The 14,603-nt window shown below is 34.2% G+C and overlaps 2 protein-coding genes across 11 annotated transcripts in view; one reads left to right on the top strand and one right to left on the bottom strand.

Annotated features, from left to right (window-relative positions):
- LOC124302814 (14 kDa phosphohistidine phosphatase-like) overlaps positions 1 to 14,603 on the top strand; it is a 131,200-nt gene that overhangs the window by 28,197 nt on the left and 88,400 nt on the right. The gene's annotated exons all lie outside the window — the stretch shown is intronic.
- Positions 1 to 14,603, bottom strand: part of LOC124302808 (arrestin homolog) — a 94,072-nt gene that overhangs the window by 18,568 nt on the left and 60,901 nt on the right. For all 5 annotated transcript variants that reach the window (XM_046759364.1, XM_046759363.1, XM_046759365.1 and 2 more), the window contains exons 6-8: positions 9,554 to 9,701; positions 6,977 to 7,177; positions 5,836 to 5,999 (exon numbers count right to left, since the gene is read on the bottom strand). In XM_046759364.1, coding sequence (XP_046615320.1) covers positions 5,836 to 5,999; positions 6,977 to 7,177; positions 9,554 to 9,701 — 513 coding nt within the window. The remainder of the gene's footprint in view (positions 1 to 5,835; positions 6,000 to 6,976; positions 7,178 to 9,553; positions 9,702 to 14,603) is intronic.

Raw genomic sequence — 14,603 nt, 5'->3', positions numbered from 1 at the left:
GGAAGCTTTTTTTTTTTTTTTGAAAACTTCCTATTTTTTTTTACGAAAAACTATCGGAAAAAAGGGCCACATTCGACACTTTTTGTTCAAACCGCCGCCATTTTGTCAAATTTGAAAAAAGAAAAAAACCCGTCCATAGCGCGATAGCGACTTTCCTACAGATCAATAATCTTTTTGAAATTTTTTTTTCAGATCAAAATTGCGGCCGTCATCGTGGAAACCGTGCAGCACCTTTTTTTTTCACGTGAAATTACAACAATTTATACAACAATGATGCAATCAATAAATAAACTTTAAAAAAATCATTTTGTATTCTTCATAAACCTATTTATTTATGAAAAAAAAACCGGACCGATTAGTTTATTTGAACATTAAAAAAAAAATTCGCGAAAATCAGTGATTTTTCGGAGGGTCACACTGAGACGATCCCTTAAGCTATTTGAGTTGAGTTCGATCGAATCTTTATTTCACTGGCTGCGGAGAGAAAAAAAAAAAGACATGGATTTTCGAAAGGACAAAGTGAATCGCGTTACTTATCCCAATTTCAATGAATTGTTTTTCATTTTGTTTGCAACTGGTATTGTCATTTGATACTTTTTTCTTTTATCTCTTCGATCGACGAGAAAAGAATAGATATTCATCTGTGTTAGGTTGAAAAATTTTAGATGAAGAATTTAGAATTTTTCAAAAAATGTACCGGTTTCGACCAAGTTTTGGTATAATTTTAAGCGTTCCTCGGACGTCATTCGTTTCAATGAAATTGGCATTAAGAAACGGAAGTAAAGCAGTACAAATATTTCATTGCTTTTAATTTATCAATGATAGGAGTTTTTGAATAAATATCGTTTGGTTTTTTAATAAAGAATTTTTATACTAAGATCACGAAGCTATCGTATTTCAATTGAATTCAATTGAAAATAAGTTTCAATGACTTTGGTCACGTCAAGTCTTAATATTCAGCCTTGTGAAAATCTTGTCGAATGACGTAATAATCCGAAAAAAGAGGTTTAATATTTTAATGCTTTTTCTTAGTCGTTCACACAAGTTTAAGAATTACGTAATTTTATGGAACATCATCGGTAACAGCGCTTGATCGAACAAAGTTAGTTTAGGATAAAAACTTGGAAAGATCAGAAAATAGATGAAATTATCAAAAACAGGAATACCCGTTTTATACAATGGAATTTCAAAATTTCGAAAGTTGGAATGTTGGAAGTGAACGCACCGAAGATCACAAAATATAAAATGGTCGTGACGATTCTAAAAAATTTTGACTACTCTAAACTTTGGCATTTTATATTAAAAAATTGTATAAATTCGAGTTATTTGCATATTTGGAAATTTGAAATTTTGACACTACCGTTTTTCAAACTTTCTACACTTCCACCATCGTCAAATAAAGTTTGTTGGTTTCTCATTAAAAACGTTGTTATTTCGGGACGTCAACTTACATGCCCCGTGAGATATTCAAACTTTAATTAAATTATACAACTTGACCGCAGTTCCGTTTTTTTTCCCCCGCTTGTAAATCAACGAAGAAACATCAACAAATGAACAAAAACGGATCCTATACCAACCGTTAATTAGTTCACAGAAAGGACGGTGGGACAGCAAAAGCGAATGAGCCGAGTCCGTACACTTTGCATGCTGCAAGGCTTTCGAAAAACTTTCTCCGCTTTGCTTTCTAAAACTCTCGACTTAACGAACAGTTTGTTCCAACGCTTGCCGAGAGCTAAACGGACCCCTTTTTACGCCTGCAACCCTGAGGCAAATGACAATTTTTCAAACAAACGTTCAATTTCCACAAGTTTTATTTTGTTTCATTTTCTCGTATCTTTTATCTTCATCTCCTTCGTCGACAGAGGTTTGAATTACGATCGTCGCAGCGAGAACAGAATCAAATCGCTGCTGTGTAATCATTTTGGATTTACGATTTTAGTGCAATCAAAGTTTGAGTGGTTAAAAAGTTCAGCGGAATGAAAAAAAAAAAAGAAAAAAAGTAGATAATCAGCTACGAAAGAAATCTTCTGCTTCGACGAAAGCTAACTCTGTTTTTGACAAGGGCTTAGAAATTTTTTTTTTTTTTTTTTTCATTAAATTCTTACTTTCGTTTTTTCTATCGATTTTAAAAAAGGTGTAGATGATGATATGAGAAAATAAATATTGGACTCTAGTTTTTGACCAGTAGTGGCGTATAAAAAATTGTGGAGCAAAGCTTTAAATCTCAATAACCGGTCTTGATCGATAGCTCGTGAAATGTTGTCACGGACCTCAATAACCCGTGCAAAAGTAATCCAAACAAAAAATGTACAAAATATCAAATTACATTAAATTGAATTAACTTCAATTTCAAATGCGATATTTTTGTGTCTGTTATTTTTTTTCTTGGCTTCGTTTTGTGTTGGTTATTTTTGTCCCAAGTTATTTTTGTGTCTGTCATTTTTTTTCTTGGGTTATTTTTGTCTCGAGTTATTTTTGCGTCCATTATTTTTGACTTGGTTTATTTTCGTCTTGGGTTAATTTTTTGTGGGTTATTTTTTTTTGTTTCTGTAATTTTTTTCTTGGGTTATTTTTGTCTTTTTTTTATTTTTGTTATTTTTGCGCGGCTTATTTTTGTCTTCGATTATTATTGTGTAGGTTATTTTTGCGTCTATTATTTTCGTCTTAATTCATTTTTGCCTGGGTTATTTTCGTCTTTGGTTATTTTCTTCGTGATATATTTTTCGTTCGGGTTGTCATTCCTGGATAATTTGATCCTGGTACCTGGTATAACTTATCTTTAGACTTCGACCATTCTTATCGTTTTCCGGTCTGCCCAACTTCTTGAATTTTAAATTGATAATTACACGACTGGGGTTCGAATACCAAATCCGTTCTCTTAGCTTGGCTCTGTTGTCGAGTGTAGCCTCTAATAGTTAATATATGCAACGAACACCACAACTCTTGAGACTGTAAACCGTTTTGTAAATGACAATAAATACAAAAGCAATGCGACTCGCTTCACCTCTTGTCGGTTTTTTCGTTGCGTACAACATATACATACATGTGTACTTTGTAACGTCTTGTTGTTTCGGCGAATTAGCCGATGATTAATTTGTAAAGTTTATTTGTAGGTGCGATCTTCTTCGTCTGAAAATTATATAGTAGGTAGATATATAAGCATCTCTCCATGAAACCGTTTATGCTAATACGAACCTTGTCTGCAAACCGCTCGTATATTTACATTTATTCACCCGTTGTTTGGCTTGCTTATCGCGTCTTTAGTTGAAAATCAATACTTTTTTTGTTGATTCGCTTATCGGATAGTCGCGCTTTGAGTATTTGTCTAATTCGTATGCATCTAAATTACGATAATCTTGTCGTAATTAATGAAAAAAAGGTAAACGATATTGCGGAATTATCAACAGTTGGAGTTTGAATATAAATTTTTCATTTCGAATCGCTGTAAAATGGTGAGAAATAAATCTGTCGTTGAGGTAATTTTTTTAGAACACTTTTTTTTTCTCTCGTCAATAGTCAATTCAATTTTTCTATTATATTCCTCGTCGATCGAAATAAATTTAAATTGGATAAAGACTCAATTCAGCCAATCGATAATAAAATATATCGTTTTTTAACTCGCTCCCTTTTCCTTCGTGCAAAATATGTCGCGAAATTTGTCAATCGATGAATAACGCTCAACAACTTCGAACTTTTTTTTTTTATTAAAAACAAGAACGAAGGAAAATTCAATATTAATAAAAAGTATACTAAAAACTTGCAAAGAGCCAGGTCTTTATTTAAACGTCGCCTCGGTAGTAAAATATTTATTTAGGCGTTATATTGCCGACGTAACAACTCCAGCTATGGGCTATTCGATTTAACAATATTAATCCGACTAAAGAAATTGTCTAGACTGGCGATTCGGAACGTTTTTAATTTTTACCTGCACGTCGAGGTGTCAAAACCGAAGACTGATCGTGCGCTGCCTGCATATATTCGTAACAAATAATTTGATTTCGTACATGCGACCGTTCGTCTAATCACATTTATATATTCCTTAGACCCGGTCAACGATTAGTTGCAAATTTAATCGTGCAGCAATTGAGGAACAAACTTACAGTCGAGTCGTAAAGCTGTAAAGACAGAAATATTACGTAACGAAGGTTATTTGATGTGAAAGTGCAACTGAAGTTGATCGTGTTGAATTTAGTTTGAGACATACACCACCTTTGATGCAGGGAAAAATTAGAAACAAAAAAAAAAAAAAATATGAATTTCAGTTACGATATCAAAATTATTGATGATATTGAACCAATCTCATTGATAAATCATTTCGAATCAACGACAAAATTAAGAAGGTAATTCGTTGGACAGACATCGATAATTTTCATTAACTTTACTACGACATTGTCGCACATTAAGTATTCATCGAATTATTATATTAGCAAGCTACAAAAGTCTCTTTAAAAATACAAGAAATAAGTAATACCAGGGTCATGAACAAAAATTACGTGCTTATATTATAAAAACAAATATTTCACACTTTGTTTAAATTGATAATGCAGTGATATTTAAGGTGTGTATATGAAGACATATTTTCACCAAATGGTGTATAATTTACTTCATTTTCATTTTCTTTTTTTACGACTGCAATCAGAGAACACTTTTTGCCTTTTTAAAGAAATCAATTTGTAGAAAATTTTCTCGTGGGAGCACAACATTTTATTGTAAGTATAATACCAAAATCAATGAAATAATTGTTTCAAAATCGCCAAAAAATTTAATTGAATAAAATATGCTTATAAGTATGAAACCTCGATTTCAATTTAGTCAATTTAATGAATTGATACTTTTTTCATGGTATTATCAAAATATTGAATACCCTCCTCTGGTAAATTCAACAAAATCGCTTCGTACAGTTTACCAAATCTATTCGGTGGATAAAAATCAGTAACAAATTACGAAATCATGAAAGCTGCCAATTGACTGCCGCTATCAAATGATGCGTTACATCGTAAATCTACAAATATTTTTGTTGAAACGGCAAAATACTTTCAGTAACGCGTGAAAAATCCTTTCTCGCAAGAGAAGTAAGATGAGCAGTTATTGAGAGGCTTCGGGTATCCGTCCGGTGTAATCAGCAGAACTAAATCATTAGTCGTCTAATACCGTTGAATCAGCCTGTCAATTCACAACGGCATATTTCTCCGTCGATGTATCGACGTGGCACTTGATTCACGTATCGTAAACTACGATTAAACGATAATTTTTTCAGTCATAACAATAAAACAATCATTTTTCAATCTTTACAAAATTATTTCGCTGTGTAGATCTGATTTCGCAATCGCAGCAGAATCTATGGGATTGTGGTGTCAAACATTTTCTTGCACATTACTAAAACATATTGTTCTCTGCGCACCTTAAAATCATCCAAACTTTTTGGTTGTGAGAAAATAATATTTGGTACGACGTATATCAACCCCGAAATTTCGTTTCCCAGGCAAAATATTGATCATTACGACTAAAATTTTTTCTCAGTTTACGATCAGTCGAACAGAAAACTGAAATCGCTTCGTTTTACTTAGAAATTGAATTTTGTTTGTAAAACAATTTGTTTCTTCTACTTTCGTTTGACATTCAACTCTCGAGATTTCTCTCGAGAATATAAGTAGGTACTCACTCATACCTCATCCTTACTTGAAAAAACCAAATAAAAAAAATCTTTCAATCAGTTATATTATATATATGTTATATATATATATATATATATAAAAATTGTAAATCCACGGAATAAAATTGTCTTTGCATCGGCTGCAGGGCACAGAAAGAGATTTGACGTCGCGTATTATTTACCTTGATCCTCCTCACGGATTTGCTGCTGTTGTTGTTAACGTTAACGTGGACGAAGATCGAGTCTCCGTGAGAGTATATCGCTCGGTCCAGTCTCGCTTCTAATCCCACTCTACCGTCGCTCAATAAAAATGGCTTTTCCACCGCCGCGTGTGGTGGAGTCAGTTCTGAAAAATACATCGTTACGATCAGAGTCGGCGAAATTCGAAAAACGTGGTTATCGATGAAAATGTTTATTCTCGAAAGCGAAAAATCAAATCTTAAGTTGAGCTTTAAACAAGGAGATCCTCAAACTTTGAATGTTCTATGATTTTTAAAGCAACAAAAAAAAAAAAAAGTTCTTCCGTATAAAATACGATTGTATTTGCTTTCAGACCTTGATCGTTTCGATTTACGTAACGATTCAAAAAAAATCTAACGTTAGACAAATAAATCTGGGATCGAAAACACTCTTTACTCAAAAATTTTCATGACGAAAACGGTGAAAAGTTCTGAAAACGAATAAAATCTTACTCTGTAAGAAAAAACAAATGAAAAGAAAAGTCGATTTTTCTTTGAAAAATATGCCGGCAATAATCTTTAAAGATATTCTTTTTTTAAGGTTAAATTAAGGATTTTCAACTTGGAGTACAAACATTTTTTTTAATTTTTATATAATTTTATATATATATTATACATCGAGAAAAATTTATGTTGGTAGTTTTTTTTTTTTTTTCAAAGTTCTTGCCTGTGTCGTCATTATCTTATTATCATCAAAAACAACGATTCTAACATAGACAGAGAATCAGAATTCGATTTTGCGGCGGCATAGCCAGTAAATATTACAATATTGCCAAAGATAATTTTAATGATCGCCATACGTTGAATAGCGATTTGCATTAAGTACCACATTTTTCTTTTTCCTTTTTTTTTTTTAATTTTTCTTATTCTTCTTACACAAAAATAGCAACAGCATTTAAACGTAACTATTAACGCTGCTGCCGCATCATAACATACAATTTCCGGTATTACAACCGTATTGTAATTAAACATGAAATCCTCCAATTGTGTAACTACAATAATTTCCCGCTCCTTCGAGCGAGCAGGGATTATAAAACAGAAAAATAAAAATAAACAACAAGAAGAGAAGTAAAAGAAAACTGACCGTCCTGCTCGATGATATCGTTGGCCAATTCGGCGGGTTTCGTTCGCTGCGGTTTTAGAAAGGCGCTTAGGGATGGTCCAGTTGCCGTTGGGATGCTGTGCGGTGTCTTGAGAGGAAGGGGGGGCGGACTGCTCCTCTGAACAACCCTTATACCCATTCTGACCATCGTTCTTCGATGTAATTTCTCGTCAGCCTTTTCCGCTACAGGAGTTTCAATTCTGTTATACATTTTTGTTCATCAAAAATCACGGTTCTTCCTTACTCGACCCTTTTTCACTACGAACTCTCTTTGTTATTTATATTTTTACATACCTACCGGTTTGAATTTTTTTTTTTTCCAATTTTATTGTTAAAGAGAATTTACCAAGCTTTTATAATGTATTCATATATGGGGCATTCCACGCCAATTCGATCTGGATTTTACCCTTGACCTCTCAGATTCGGCGCGCAATTTTTTCTATGATTGTTCGCACTTTGAAAGGAACTCTGTTCTTTTTTTTTTTCTTATTTTCGACTCTCAATTCGAATTTTCTACAATTTTCAGAAACGATTTTATCGACCGACCAAAATTAAAAGATTGAAAAAATTCTGAACAATCCTGCGTCAGATATCAAAATTTTTGAGTTTGGACCCGTAGTGGGCCTACTCCGGGTCCAAGCTTAAATATTTTGATATCTGATGCAGGATTTTTCAGAATTTTTTCAAAATTTTAATATTGGTCGGTCGATAAAATCGTTTCTAAATTGTAGAGAAATCAAATTGAGTCGAGAAAAAACAAAAAAAAAAAAAAAAAACAGAGCACCTTTCAAAGTGAGAACAATCATAGAAAAAATCGCGCACCAAATCTGAGATGTCAAGCTTAAAACTCATGTCGAATTGGCGTTGAACGCCCCATATATATGTGTGTGTGTGTGTATCAGGGTGGCCCTTATTTGCGGAGGTAGGAAAAATTTTCAGTAGAACGCCCCTCGAATATGTGCCACATCGTGAAAAAAGAAAGTCTGTGTAAAGTTTCAAGCCTCTGCGTCGACTGGAACACGTGCCTCTAAAGGTTCGAAAGTTTCAAATGTAAAATATATGTAGTTTTTTATAACCAGTTATTTCGTTTTCTATGAATTTGTTATAAACTGATGGATCGATTTGGCAAACTTGGCAGAGTTGTTGCTTAGTTACAATGATAGGAAGAAACCCTCAATATTTTATTGTAATTTAATAATCTGTTTCTTCATATATACATAATCTTAATAGCATCACTTTTATTAGGCTTATGTATATAAGAGAACAATAATTATAAAATTTTGAAATTATCCGTACACACATATACACACATGCATATATAGGTATCCCTAAACCTGAAATTTATCTGCATTTGATTTAATAACAATAATTGCGACAACAAGATTACTGTTATTGTTATTATCATCATGATTTTGACTTTCTGCATTATGTCGGTGTTATTGTTGTTGTTGATGTTGTTGTTGCTGTTGTTATTGTTATTGTTATTGTTATTATTATTATTATTATCACTGTCATTATACACGTGTTGTAATACACCTTGTGTGAATAATTGCCCTTGAATTTTCATCCAATTAGACGGGCTGCTCGCCGTCGCGAGAGAGGAATTGAGTGGGTAGTAGTAATATGTAACCACAGTATGAATATCACGTCTCGTGTTAACGTCATGTCTTAATTATAATGTTCCAAAATAGGTGCAAGTATAATTAGGAATTAATACGCGTGTCGTGGTTTTCGCTTTTATTTATAAGTAAGAATATTTGGAGTTTTCATTATCGATGCAGTATTCAGAAAAGAAAATTCTTGTTACCAGTTTAGATTAATATAATAATAATTTATAATTCAAAACCGAGACGACGACGTCGGTGACATTTAATTACCTGCAGTTTGCAGAATGCAAACTTTAGTTATCGCGAAATTAATTTTTCAACGCATCGCTGAACGCACGGAGGAATATTAATCTAAGTGGATACCTACGTAATTCCACGTCCAACTATCTAATTAATAATGATAAGTGTACACAGTTCAGTTAAGGCAAAGCTTCAAGTGGAATGGAGCGCAACGCGCCGAAGTTGTTTGCTTATTTCTCACCAACGTGCAGAGAACTTTGTTACTGTATATTTATACCTACTCATTTCCATTTTCATTATTAATAGATCAACGATTGCCTTTTCCGTTGCTACTTATTTACTAACGCGGAGCGTGTTTCAGAGTTGTAATAGTTTCACGCTGGTATTTTCTCGATTTAAAATCGATCGCGTATATTGTAGTTATATCGTTGAAAAAAATTGGCACATTTTTTTACTCTACCTGCCGAGGGAATGAAAACTTTAAATTTATTGTATGAAATAAATTATACGCTTGTATTTCGATTCGCAAGGCGGTACTTTTAGGTAACTAGAGTTGCATGAACATCGATGAATCTTTTTTCGGCACGAATGATTTACTCGAATTTTGTTCAACTCCTTAAAAAATGGGGGGGAAAATTCTTTCGAAATGCAGCTGGGACTTTGGCTTGATAATTGATAATTTCGCTTCTCAATTTTGTTTATCGACACTCACCTACGTACGCTCTTACGTCATAACTCGTACCGATCGGCGCGCCGTTGTACTCCTTTGCCGGTACTAATTGCACCGACGGTGGCGCCAGCGGCGTAATTTCCATTGTGAATGCGTGCGCATTCGCTCCGAGCCTCTTTATCAGCGTCTCCTGAAATGAAAAACGGCGTTGAGGTCGCGTTTCGTGGATAATATGGTGTACAAATGATTAACTTTGAAAAATAATGTTCTGTTTTTTAGGACGGGTGTGAAATTCCGAATTTGAAAACTTCCGAATTATTTGGTGGCGAAATTTAAAGTAAAGAAATCAAACTTAGACGGAACATCAAAGTTTCGAATGGTCCGAAACCCGACGCTCAAAGTTACGAAAGTGCAAAGTTTCGAGAGGGCGAAATTCCGAAAGTGCGAAAATGAGAAAATATAAAAATTCGAAACATCGAAATTCCGAATGATCGAAGATTTTGAGTTCCGTGAATTTCTGGTTTGGTAAAATTTCACCACTTTGATATTTCTTTGTTTTGGATATTTTTACGTCTTGAATCGTGGTCATTCTGATTTTCGATTTTTCCGATTTTTTACACCCACTCGTTGATTAAACTACGCTGCGTGAATATATTTTAATTTTCGCAATTTTACTCCGTCGAAACTTTGTTTTTCAGAATTCTCCAGCAACGGAACTTTACTTTTCGAAACTTTGCTCTATCTTAACTTGAATTTCCAGAATATTCCATTTCGGAACTCTGAGCCGTTGGCTTTCCGATCATTCTAAACTTAGTAGTTTCGTAACAGTTTCATTTCTTTACCTACTTCAAGTTTTCCCACCAATTAATTTGGAATTAGGCGTTTTCGGAACATTTCCCATACGAAACTTCAACCCTGCCTTCGTTTTTTCAACTTGTAGAAGGAGAAAAAAAAAAATCGAAAAAAAAAACAGAATTAGGTAAATTCCTCGGAATTTATAAACTGGATTAATCTTTTCCTCAATTTATTTTCCACTGAAAATATTCACGTTGATAAATTTACATTGTTTTTCTGCGGCTAAATTGCGCCCCCCCCCCCCCCCCCCCCCCCCCTCCCCCAAATCAGCGACCGTGGAAAATGGATCAAGGTAACGCTGATGTAAATCGAGCGGAATCGTCACTCGAGACGTCATTGAGCTAATGGGATGACGTGAGCCTCTCCACGAAATTCGAGAACTACGACCCCTCGGCTTGTTATGGAACACCATTAAATTACTGGGATTAAATTTGCCCGTCAAAGTGAAATGCGAGGTCACTCTGTTGTCGGGTGCACGGTTTAAAAAACTATGATTACGAAACTATATATTTAGTCACGTTATTTGTAACGATGAACTTTTTAGGGTGAATTAATATAATATCGCAAATTCAGGGTACACTTTTGAAAGAAGAAAATGAGTAAACCGTTACGGAAGAAAACATATTTGCACAGTTTGCTAGCTAAACTACTTTAAAGTAATTCTCAAATTTGCAAAATAACGATTATTCGAACCAAAGTTTCGTTACGTTATATTACGTTACTAAATACTTCAATCTGATTTTAACATACGATTTAACTCGAGTTTCATCATTTCGAAAGTTTCATCCTCCGCAAAGTTTTACAGTCGCTTATACCAATTTTCATTCATAGTTTAAACGGGTGTCGTTTACTTTCACAACCGCAGGGTGCAAGTTTTAATCATCCCAAAAATTCTCGCTCGATCTCGCGCCTTTCGATAAATAATTGGGGGTGTAAAAACTTTCTCGATCATTACTCTGTTATCTACCTTCGTATATATATATATATATATTTATATACATCTCGTTTTATCGGCGTCGCTTTTGAGCAGAAAGTCATGGTCCACATGTGAAGAGGCTGGTTTTTTTTACACCCTACATGGTTTTTATGCACCTCGGTTCCATCTACCAGATCGGTTGAGGGTTCGGCTTCGGCTTGAGTAGAGGAGCCGAAATGCGTTTTTATACACTCTACAAGTGTTTTCTTTATGTTTACGGATGGCAAAGTTCTTTTATTCGAGTGGGTATAAAGGAGGGGGTTCTTATCTTCTATCGCCGAGTGGAGAAAATCAATAATTTATAGGAGTTCAAGAGCGATGGATAATATTTAAAGTCAAAATTCAGTGCACGCAAGGGGCAGGACTGTGAAATCAATTTTCAATGTATATATCTTGACTTTTATACGTCTTAATTCTTGCTGTGTGAAAAATTGTTGCTTACTTGTTTCAATTTTTTTTTCTTATCAAACCGTTCGTGAGATGTAAATTTTTGAAAATGTTGATATATTTTTTATGTTTTTTTCCAAATTCTTACAATTCTTTGAAAAATCTATTAATTTGAAAAGTTGTACGCTGGTTAGTTTACAAGCATTTGAAAAGTGAAAAATTATAAAGATTTGAAAAAAATTTTATATAGCGTGAACGGTTTGACGGAAAAATTTGAAAAAAATTGAGAAACCTTTTTTTTAACGGAATGCAATATAAGCTAGCTAAGTTTCGGCCAAATCAAAAATGGCAATTTTCGCAGTAGGTTGGGTTGGCACGGATTGCCCCACATATTTAAAGTACTTATCAACTGTTATACAGTAGTTTTTTGTACCTTGAGTAATGTCTGGATTTTAGGCCCTTTTACATGTCAAAAGTTCTCATCTTCGGAACTTTCGATTTCTGTACAATTTCAGTGTATTCTCACAAATTTATGTATTTACAATTATTCCAAAACATTGTTTTCTTTATATGTACAGTTTTCATATTTACACAATCCACATTGTGTCAAATTTCGAACATCGCAGAAACTATTCTCGACAAATAACATTATAGTATAATTAATTATCTCAATTTTTTGAATTTAATATTTAAGAAAAAAAAACCTTGCGTAAATTTGATAACTTTTGCCCTTTCGAAAATTGATTTTCCACCCCTTTTTTTAGTTTAGCCATAACGTTCTACCGATTTCCTGGTATTATTATTTTTATTATTATTATCCTGCAAAACTATGGACCTTACGTGTAATGTAATAATATATCATGTACAGCTTTATCGTTTAGCAAATTTGCGTGCGATTCTGCAGCCGACAACCTGTCTGGATGAGGCTTACTGAGATCCCGTTGTTCAGGTTGGGACGGGGTGGTTTCATACGGTAAACAAATTAACAAGCTTTCAGTGCCTCTGGCAGTTTTCTCACCGCTTCGAGTCACACCTAGAGAAATATCTGTAATTATTTACACTTTTAAAAAGGACTTGATTATTTTTATGTCGCACTTTGACCGAAAAATATTGCTATGGGTATAAAGTGAAAATTAGTTTTATAGCTCTAATCAGAAAATGTAGTAATGTTGTCGTATTGTTGCTTTTTTTTTATCGAGTATAGTAAATCTTGATGTATTTTTTTTCTGTTTGTTACTGTTACCATAATTTGATTGGTGTTGTTGCAACGATAAAAAGAGGCTGCGGCCTTTAATTTTTCGGAAATATTGAAAACTGAACGATCAGATCATTGTTGCAATTAACAGAAGATCCAGTATTCACAAATATAATTTTATCCACGTAATAGTTGATGTAACAAATTTGTTTTTTCATTGAAACGATGTAACGATGATCGTCTTATTCGTGATTTCCTATAGTTGACGAGTAACTCAAATCGAATGGGATTATTTAAGTATCTTGAAAATAACGTAACAACGAAATGCTTCGATTATTATCGTAAGAAGTAAGAAACTGTTGTATCAAGAATAAAGGTGAACATTTTTAAGAAAAACTTTCTACCAAATTAAAAACGCTCCAAACAAGGGGTTTACTGCCTTAAAAATCTAGTGTAGAAAACTCAATAAATTTTCGCAGTCGTTTGAAATCTCTTAAATCCTGCGATATGTCTCAAGAGAAGATTTACTTTTCAAAGCAAGTGTTTCAAGTATTTTTGAGGCCAAGTAATCCAAATATGACCCTAAACAGTTCGTTTTTTTTCACGCATTCATACAGTTTTGAGCCTTCAAAGTAGAAGAATTGTTTATCATCTTCTCAAGTCGCGTCACAGAACAAACCGTCATCTTCTTTCTTCAGGATGAATTTTTCTTTTGAAAAACATCGAAGACTAATATTTTCAGTTCAAATACGCAATTGTCGTGTAATTTTTTCTAATACAAGCCACATTTATACCGTTACAATAAATCACATTGACTCTGTAATTCTTAATATTTCGTACTTGGACTCAAAAATAGTACCATTCAGTGTTTTTCAAAATGAAAAATTCATCTCAGACACAGTAAATAACGATTTATTCTATGAAGCCGTTTGTGAAAATGATCAAAAATTCGTCAACTTCCAGAAATAAAACCTGTACAGATGCGCGAAAAATCTTACTTTTTACGGTCATAATCGGTTTCCTTGACCTCGAAAATACTTGGAACAAATGCTTTCAAAATTAAATATACATCCGAGACAATAAAAAACATTGAATTACTCCACGACGCGACGTCATTTCGCGATCTGCCAGGCAGTAGTAGAGGTCCGTTAACGGTCGCCCGGGCCGCTGCATTCGAATGCAACTCGACCTCCCCACCACGCCACTCTTGCCGCCTCCTCCCACCTTCCCTTCGCCCAGCCGAACGTGAAGTAGTAGCTGCCCGTCGACATCAGACACACGTAGAGCTGTCCGGTGCTGCGTCCGACTGGCAAGTGGATCAAGTCAGGCGTTGGTCAGCCATCCACTTTGCCCTTAACGCGATTTCGCCCCTTTTACGACCCTCGTTGCATAATAATTACAGCTCTTCGGGTGTGTAATTTAATAGATGCACGTTTCAGGAGGCGAGCGTGTACTTTATTTATTTTTTTTTTCTTGGCGTTTTTGTTTCTTTATTTATGTCATTTTGGCGGCAGTTTCCGATCGCGCAGGCTGCTGTCGGTTCGATAAAAATAAGGGGCCGGGTTGAAATTCCGAATTTGACAATTTGACAAGGAAGCGTGAAATTCCTGATTTTTTGGTGGCGCGAGTCGAAGGACAGAAATCAAACTTTTACGAAGCATTGTAAGTTTTGAACGGTT

This window comes from Neodiprion virginianus, chromosome 4, assembly GCF_021901495.1.
Source record: "Neodiprion virginianus isolate iyNeoVirg1 chromosome 4, iyNeoVirg1.1, whole genome shotgun sequence".
In the NCBI taxonomy this organism is placed as follows: domain Eukaryota; kingdom Metazoa; phylum Arthropoda; class Insecta; order Hymenoptera; family Diprionidae; genus Neodiprion; species Neodiprion virginianus.
The sequence above is the reverse complement of the archived record's forward strand: the minus strand, read 5'-3'. Positions and strand labels throughout refer to the sequence as shown.